The sequence below is a fragment of the Chironomus tepperi genome, unplaced genomic scaffold (assembly GCF_022539635.2).
Source record: "Chironomus tepperi strain 1889 unplaced genomic scaffold, CSIRO-AGI_Ctep_v1 contig_170, whole genome shotgun sequence".
Taxonomy (NCBI): domain Eukaryota; kingdom Metazoa; phylum Arthropoda; class Insecta; order Diptera; family Chironomidae; genus Chironomus; species Chironomus tepperi.
The window spans coordinates 850,261-859,001 of NW_027226292.1; the positions used below are offsets into that span (position 1 = coordinate 850,261).

General features: G+C 29.3%; 3 protein-coding genes across 3 annotated transcripts; 1 reads left to right on the forward strand and 2 right to left on the reverse strand.

Annotated features, from left to right (window-relative positions):
• The first annotated feature begins 4,661 nt into the window (after positions 1–4,661).
• Alg13 (Alg13 UDP-N-acetylglucosaminyltransferase subunit) lies at positions 4,662–5,284 on the forward strand. The gene has a single exon (XM_070638043.1). The coding sequence runs from the start codon at positions 4,752–4,754 to the stop codon at positions 5,250–5,252; it is 501 nt and encodes a 166-aa protein (XP_070494144.1). The 5' UTR covers positions 4,662–4,751; the 3' UTR covers positions 5,253–5,284.
• Positions 5,270–7,330, reverse strand: Ns1 (Nucleostemin 1). The gene is made up of 3 exons (XM_070638041.1): positions 7,247–7,330; positions 6,707–7,165; positions 5,270–6,653 (listed from the first exon to the last, which is right to left on the reverse strand). The coding sequence occupies exons 1-3, from the start codon at positions 7,266–7,268 to the stop codon at positions 5,350–5,352; spliced, it is 1,785 nt and encodes a 594-aa protein (XP_070494142.1). The 5' UTR covers positions 7,269–7,330; the 3' UTR covers positions 5,270–5,349.
• A 183-nt stretch (positions 7,331–7,513) lies between these two features.
• On the reverse strand, positions 7,514–8,247 carry mRpS11 (mitochondrial ribosomal protein S11). The gene is made up of 2 exons (XM_070638012.1): positions 8,034–8,247; positions 7,514–7,974 (listed from the first exon to the last, which is right to left on the reverse strand). Exons 1-2 carry the CDS (start codon positions 8,222–8,224, stop codon positions 7,569–7,571), a joined length of 597 nt encoding a protein of 198 aa, XP_070494113.1. The 5' UTR covers positions 8,225–8,247; the 3' UTR covers positions 7,514–7,568.
• Positions 8,248–8,741: the final 494 nt, after the last annotated feature.

The following is an 8,741-nucleotide window of genomic DNA, read 5'->3' on the forward strand; positions in this document are numbered from 1 at the left end:
AGGGATATCCAACATTAATTATTTAAATATTCCCAACATTTATTTCGCATGAATGTTAAACACAGAATAAATTTTTGAACTCATGTTTTGTCACAATTTCCATGTCCATAAATCGCCTCATTATTCCTGGGCTCGGTCCTATTGTCGATTTTTATAAAATGTCATTTACATTTGCGATTGCATCGTTAGAGAACTTTTACAAAGCGCCAAAATCGATTCATTTTACAATTTTACTGATGTTCAATATTGAATGAATGAGCATCAATTTATTTCCACACATATACACTCTTTTCATGTGCATAAATCGGCTTTTGTTGTATTCTGTAAGGCTTCAATTTTAATGTTTTTTCTGCAATGTGAATGTAAACTTTTTGACGACAATGTTGATGTTATTAAAATGATTAAAGGAAAATTTTATTCATTTCCGATTAAATACTGTGACTGTAAATGAATTATGAAAGTGCATTTAATTGAAAGAGACTAAAAGTCATTCAAATTTGTCCTATCCAGTATGATATTCATAATATTTAGATTTAAATAAAATTAGATTATCAAAATAATGTTGAAAATCGTGGAATGATTATGCTGATAATAAACTGTATTAATTTATTTCCAACGAACAATCAACAATAATTTGACATCTGTGGTCGGTGTTGAATTTCAAAATGTTTAATTTCCCGGGGTCGATTTTTGATTAAGATCGATTAAATTTTATGAAATGGAAAGTTTTGCACTTGTAGACTAAAAATTATGATGATGGTACCAAATAAACACATGTTGTGATTGCTCTTTAATTCAGATATTACATACATTTAACATTAAAGAGCAGTAACGAAATTTATATCAAGAGGGTGCGATTTAGTGAATCAAGAGCGCATCATAAAAGAAGATAATCGAAAATCAATCATAAAAGTGAAAGAATAAAGAGATTGAAAGGAAAAGCTATTAAACTAATCACTGCTTGGAACTAGAATAAATGTTATACAGTAGAGACATTCGAGCTGCCATTTATCGGTCCATCAAACAAATTCAATCAAACTCACTCAATAAAATTCTTTGCACATGCTCTGTTATCTATTTCCATTATTCTGTTGATACTTCTGCTAATTTCTAAGTAAAAAACAAAATGATTGCATTAATTTTATGTTAATTAACAAACATATAGAGCTACAAAATCCATTTTCTCTCCTAATAATTCTACATATTTAGCTCATCAAAATAAAATCACGTATATTAAGCACAAAGAAACAAAATTACATCCCTAGATTAAAACATTATCATTTAAATAATTATCATAAAAATAAAATTCTGTTTTCACGAAACACGATACACAGTACTTCACTCAAGAGCTTTTTTATTATGCTGCACGAACCCTTTTAAAAAGTCATGAAAAAACGTTTCGGAGTTGAAGAAAATATAAATAAAATTATCATAATGATGTTAAATTCTCGTACACGCAAAAAACATCAAAATTAACTTAACGAAATAAATGTTTGTCGTATCATCGTTCATCATATAAGGCAGGATGAGTAAAGTAATCGGGAGTAATTGGAATGAGACATCAACCCCAAGATATTTTTGAATAAGCACGAAACAAGTTGGAATAAGGATGAGCTCAGTCGTTCCTCTGTAAAGGTACGTATATAGTCCTAGCTCTGGTATCATGATTACTTACTTAACGTGCATACCAAATATTATTTCTGATGATCATCAATCTTGAAATCAGGTAGTTAAGTTGACTAACTTTAAGCTGAGACAAAGTGATGAGCCGAAGAGCACTTAACAGAGGAAATAATGTGACAATTGAAAAACCTGAAAATACCATTAAAATGATGCCAGAATGTGAAGAGTAATATCTCGTTACACGTATGCGTTGACTTTTCAGATAGAAGACTTCCCTCTACACATCTTTTCAATTTCTTTGGGGAGTTTTATTGAATATAAGAAGAATTTAACCATCGAAGCTTAATGTCGATTCGCACATATGAGCTTAATAGGAGAAATATTAATTGATGCTACAAATATTCCATTTACGCTATTTGGGTGCGGCAAAAATGGAAATTACTGCGGTACGATATTAAAAGCAAACTTAAATTATAATTTATGTTACAATAAAACCTTTTCCATATTTTTTATGACTTGACAAGCATTGAGGATTATTAAAAAACATTTTGTTAAAATACTTAACTGTTGTTGAGCACGTGAGCATTAAGTATCAGAAAAGAAATGGAAAACATCAAAATTAGCAATGTAACATATAAATTGCATACTTTTTAGGCGTTTTCAAGCAATTCCACATAATGTTAGTTCCAATTTGTACATTTTTTCATTCCAATTATCTCTATTGATCTCTGAATTGAGATATGAAGAAAAGAATTTATGCATGAGCAACAAAAGACGGTTTTTGTTGTAGGAATATGATAGACATGAAATAGCAAGGGAAATGAAGTAATGAATTGTTTGTTAGTCTATAAGGAATAAAACAAAAAAGAAAAAAATATGAAAAACGATTTAGGGAAATAGTCAACAATAGACTGTCAAGTTTGGTTTTAATTCTGTGCTGTTTAAAAAAACATCTTTTCATTAAAATGAGGCAAAAAAAGACAAAATTTAAAAACAGAAGTTCACAAATGTGGAAACAATTTGCAATAAAAATGATTGTTCATCTCACAAAATGTTCATCGAGCGCAATGAATGAAAAACCATCAAGTAATTGCAGGATATGAAAAACATTTAAATTCAAGTGCAGCATAAATGTGTGTTATGAATGGCATCATTCATATTTTTACTATACTCATGATGAGCTTTGATGAGATTCCTCTTTTAATTTAAGTTCCTGATATTCCTGAAAAAACAACAAATTTTCCCAAATGAATTGGAATAAAATTGACAATGAATGCTTTAGTTCTTTCATGAATACGATACAATTCATTTTACAGATGATTGAATGATTGATCATGAGATCTTGTATTGCTCTCTATTGGAGCTCCATTACATTTTACCAGGAATACATTTCAGATATAAGAGATAGATAAAATATCAAGGCAATCAATATTAAATGTATTTTGTTGAAATACACTTATATTGCTATCATTTTCTTATTGCTCTTCTCCTTTCCACAAATTTTCTTCCTTCTTCTCCATACTCCTTAAAAAACACATTTTTATGTGTTTGAAGGCGTGGTCTAAACTTTGTATTGGAATACACATTTTTCCTCTTTGTCAGCTCAACATTCTGATTTCTTAATTGCACTGGGGAAAATATCGCTTCAATTTTAGATAGATGGAATAGCAATAATAAGAATATGAACAGAGTGGAAGATAATAAAAATCCATTAATTTTTCTTCTTACTCGAGCTCATTCTTTCCTTCAACTGTGCTTTATTTTTCTTTTTCCTCAATCTTCCAAGCCATTAAAAAGGGCGAACGCTTTGGGGAAATTTGAAGTGAACGTAAGTGGCACAAATAACAGAAGTAATTTATTGATCAATCAACTTAAATTCAAACTTTTATTCTACTTTCTTAATTAGGGTAAAGAATATAATTTTTGTGGTAATATAATTTTTGTGGTAATGACATTTTTTTGGAAATTCTATTTTACACTGCTTTTCACTTCCAGAAAGGTAAATAAATTATGAAAGAATGCTATTAAAATGATATATGTTTAGTTTTATGGAGCTTTTAGCTTACTATAACTAAGTTTTATCGATCCAAAAATTTACCCTAAAAATTCAAGTTTTTACTACAATTTTCAATTAAATATTTTCTTAAGGAATTATCACTGATTCATTTAGGAAGTGGACTGATATGATAAAACAAACCATATATTTTCACAATAATTAGTATTAAACAGTTAAAGTTAATTAGTTTAACTAAAAAAACACATTTAAAATATGTAAACATTGAATATAATTTTTGTGTAAAAAAATCTAATTTTTGTGGTATTTTTTCTAAGAAATTTTTGGTTGATTTTTATAAGGTTGATGCTCCCCTATCTCATTTAAAATTTAAAAATTCGTTAAATTTTTTTCAACTTTTTTAATTAATTTATCATTTTCCACATGCTTTGCAGACTTAAATTGAACTTAAATTAGTTGAATATAAGCCTGATAATAAATTTACCCAATCTTCTTGAAGAATTAAGCTGCAAATTCTCAATTTATTATTACCACAAAAATTATATTTTTTTACCACTAAATTATATTTCATACCACAAAAATTAAATTCACTAATAAAATCAGTTTTTCACGAAAACTGTTATTTTAGGATAAATTTTGATTAGCTTATAGTAAATTTCCTTGTTTCCTGAATATTTTGCCGAAGAAATTGTCCTAAAAGAATTAACACGTGAAAAGTTATGAACTTTTAAAATCTTGAAGATTGAAATTACCACGAAAATTATATTCTTTACCCTATTAATGCCAAGAGTTTTGAACATGCTGAATAATCCGGATTTAGTAATTTTCTGTGAAAATTTATATGGGCATAGATAGTAGATTATTAGAATCGTATCTAAAATTTTTTAAGCTTAATAATTTAAGAAATTTGAGGATATTGCTACATACATCCAGCATTTGAATACAACTTCCAATGTGTTGTTTCTTCCCGCAAATTTTTTAAACAAAAACATTCGAACAACGATTTCGAAAACATTCGATTCAACATTGAGGAATGCAATGTTTTGATTATTGTCATCTTAAAAGACACATAAATATCTTTAAAAATAAATAACAAGCTAGGCTAATTATTAAAATGGAGTTTAAAAGAATTTTCGTCACAGTTGGAACTACAGAATTTAATAATCTCATAGAAAAGTTGAGCTCAAAGGAGGTTTATGAAGTATTAAAATGCCGATTGAAATGCAAGGAACTAATAATTCAAAGAGGAAATGGAAAAGAGATTGATTTTAGTCATTTTAAGGAAATAAATGTGCAACAATTTGATTTAAAAACTTCAATTGAAAGAGATATAACAGAGGCTGACTTAGTGATTTCTCATGCTGGTGCTGGAACATGTATAGATGTATTAGGAAAAAAGAAACCTTTACTGGTGGTTGTCAATGACACGTTAATGAATAATCATCAAATTGAGTTGGCAGAGCAGCTACATAAAGACGGATACTTAGTATATTGCTTCTTATCAAATCTTGTAGAAACTTTAGAAACGTTTGATGCTTCGTCATTAAAGGAATACGAAAAAGGAAATTTAAATCAGTTTATCGAGTACCTTGATGATTTCATGGGCTTCATTTAATTTAATAAAGTTGCATGTTTGAGTTCAAAAAATTATTTTTATTTCATTTTGGGTATTATTCAACAAATTGTATGTTAATATTAATGCATATTATTGTTTACTCAATTTTGAAATCTTCATCAAAATCATAATCAGCACTTCCTGAGGGTTTCAATGAAAAACTCTCCAACACATCAGCAACATTTGAAATTTTCTTTTCATTCTTTTCGCGTTTTTTCTTCAATTTTTTGACAGCATCCTTGTTCTGTTTGTTTAAAGAAAGATTTCCTTCAAGTTTAAATACAGGATCACTTTTGATTTTTTTCGTTTGATATTCATCGTCATTTGCCTTTCTCTTTTTCTTTTTATTCTTGTCAGTCTCCATAATAACTTCTTCCTGATCATCATCATCATCGTCATCGTCTTCGATAATATCGGCATCACCATACGATTCTTTTGATTTCTTGTTCGTTTTCATGGAAACTGGACCTTTTGTATCAACTTCCATAACTGTATCATTTTCTGCAATTTCATAATGCTCATTTAATTGATTCATAAACTCATCTAAATTGTCAATGCTGAATTCTTTTTTGTCTGATGTATTCGTGACAATTGAAGCACTAAGATGAACGTCCATAGAATTATCTTTGGGTGGTTGTGTGCAATATTTAATTTTACCAGTATTCCAATCTTGAATTAAACTACGAGCTGCTGATCTGACATCAGGTACACCACCTCTTATTAATTTTCCCATTTTGATAGCTTTCTTTGATAAAAATTCTTCTGGACTACGATATTCTGTAATGTCATAAAGCTTACAAAAATACATGACTGTGGCACGTTTTAAAATATCACATGCCAAAGGAAATGGATCTTGAACTGTGTTGACATGTTGTGCATTTTTAAGTGCAAAAAATTCATCAGGTGATTCATTTTTTGGACGTTGGAAAATAATTCCAGGACTGTCAATGAGCTTAATATTTGAATCAATTTCAACTTCCTGCATTGATTTTGTGATTCCAGGCGTTGCTCCTACTTGACAAGCTCTGCGTCTCTTTAACGAGTTGATTATTGAACTTTTACCAACATTTGGAATTCCAACGATTCCAACGCGAATAGATGTTTTGATATCTTTGTTACGACAATAATTAGCAAGCAGTGACATAAGTAAATCAGCACCAACGCATGTTGACAATTGATTATTTTGAGGACGACTTTTATTAAATCGACGTCGACCAATATTCTTTTTCTGTGCCTGTGTACTTGCTTTAAATGGAACAACTGGACCGTATTTCCTCAAATACTTAATCCATTTATCGAGATTTTCACGAGGTATCAAGTCACATTTGTTTAAAATAAGAACATGCTTTTTTTGTCCGGTACTCTCACGAATTATCGTTGACACTTCATTACATCTTGTTCCTAAAATAATAATAATAAATAATTTTATATTTTTTTGAAATGTTTTAACAAACCTAAAGGATCTCTTGCATCGCAAACTTCCAAAATAACATCGGCTGCATCAACGACTTTCTTAAATTCCTTAAAATAAGATTTAAGTGAATTTTCTTTAGTTCGTTGTTGGCTGGCTTGAAGATTGTCTGCTTCATCTCCCTTTTCAACGTGACTTTCAGCTCTTTGCTCTGCATCTACAACCATAGATTCCAATGTGTGCTTTTTCTTTGCTTCTTGTCGTTCTTGCTTAAGTTTCTCAATTTTCTGTTGCTTTTCTTCCTCTCGACGTGCCTTATCAGCCTCAACTTCTTCAATAATTTTTTCTTTGAATGGACAGACATTTGGGATTTGAATAAGCTTTTGTTTGGAACTTCTTTTAGGTAACTTCTTAGCTTCTTTCTCCTTCTTTTTCTTGGATGCTGCAATCTTCTTCAAAATTTTATATCTGCGAGCTGCTGGAACTCGTCTTGACTTTCTGTCTAAAATTTTATTTGTTTGTTAATTATCATAAATTTCATATTGATTTATCTATTAGTGCTCTAACTGTAACATTTACTTACTTTTTAATCCTTTTAAAGACATATTTATCGATTTTTCAAAATATTTAATAAAACACGCGTTTCTGTTTACTAAAACCAGTTGAATTCAACGTTATTCTTTGAAAATTATGTATATTTTTTACTGAATTCAAATCTTAAAATTCCGTTAAATATTTTTCAAATAAATTAAGGTTCCTGTTTTGATGTTTCCTTTTTATAATAAGTTAAGTTTTATTTCACTTTAGGAAAAAATAAATCTAAGTTTCAAATAAAATTGATCGATAATAATTTCATTCACTAATTAAATTTTTATTTTCATATTTTTACAGCTAGCCAGAAAATTTTACAATCGTCTCTGTTTTCTGGATCTTGGAGGATTCCATGAAACTCTTGTCATATCTGTGATTGAAACAATATTCAATCCTCCCATTTGAAGACCTTTAATTGCTGACATTCGACCTGGACCGATTCCTCTGACAGTCAATCGTGCTGTTTTAATTCCTCTTTCAACTATTTTGCCGCAAAATGTGATTGCTGTTGCTTGGGCTGCAATATTTGTGCCTTTCTTGGTGTTTTTAAATCCTTCAATACCACAAGATCGAATCATTTGAATAATTCCAGTTGAATTGGTTAAGGACATTACGGTATTATTTTTAGTCACACGAATATGAACGATTGGAAGGTCTTTGAAAGGAACTCCTTGAAATAGCAAATTTGGCGTGTTTTCATCTGGAAAAATATTTCCTTTCCTAAAATTGAAGCTCGTAGTTATTTCAAAAAATTAATAAATTTTATAGCAAAAACTTACCCTTTAATCAGCTCATCTATTTCTATCGTTTTTTCACCTTCTGTTCCTTGATCTTTTTTTGGTGTTGTGGATATCAAATATTTGCGGTCATCTGCCTTGAAGCATGTTGTTGTGGTGCTTAAACTATTTGTAAAAAGCCTTAAAATATTGGAAGTTTTATTCAAGATTAAATTTTGTGTTATTTTAATCATTTTTCCTCTCTTTTCTCAATAGCTCTTTCTGCAGAAACTATTCACTTGATTTATTAGCAGTATGTCCGTTATGTATACATTTTTAACATACACTCATTTATTAATTATTAAATTATGAACTTTAATGTTTTCAAGTTGTTTTAAATTTATTTTATCAATTTTAATTAATTTTAAATAGTTAAATTACTAAAAATGCACTTTAATCATCAAGTCTCGTAATTTAATTTTTTTACTTACTTTCTGGCAGGGTTGCACAATTATTTTTGAGCTTTTTCTTTAGCAAACGAAGCTATTCTCCTAATTTTGTCTCTATGTCTGTAAACAATTTCCTCAAATTTCATAAAAATTCAAGGCTTTGCTCAAAATTTGGACTCGCCTCAAAGTAGATTTATTCTTTCTGATAGAGTGTCTTCTAGCATACATGCAATTTGGAGTTTATAAACGATATTTACAAAATGCGCCACTGTAGGCTTAAAATGAATTGAAGCTTACATGAATCGCAGTGACGAAAATCTTC

Coding starts and splice junctions, on each gene's coding strand:
- Alg13 (XM_070638043.1), top strand. CDS start 4,752: ATGGAGTTTAAAAGAATTTTCGTCACAGTTGGAACTACAGAATTTAAT.
- Ns1 (XM_070638041.1), bottom strand. CDS start 7,268: ATGTCTTTAAAAGGATTAAAAA. Junction 7,166..7,246: donor GTCTTTAAAAGGATTAAAAA/GTAAGTAAATGT, acceptor ATAAAATTTTAG/ACAGAAAGTCAAGACGAGTT. Junction 6,654..6,706: donor CGATGCAAGAGATCCTTTAG/GTTTGTTAAAAC, acceptor TTATTATTTTAG/GAACAAGATGTAATGAAGTG.
- mRpS11 (XM_070638012.1), bottom strand. CDS start 8,224: ATGATTAAAATAACACAAAATTTAATCTTGAATAAAACTTCCAATATT. Junction 7,975..8,033: donor ATAGATGAGCTGATTAAAGG/GTAAGTTTTTGC, acceptor CTTCAATTTTAG/GAAAGGAAATATTTTTCCAG.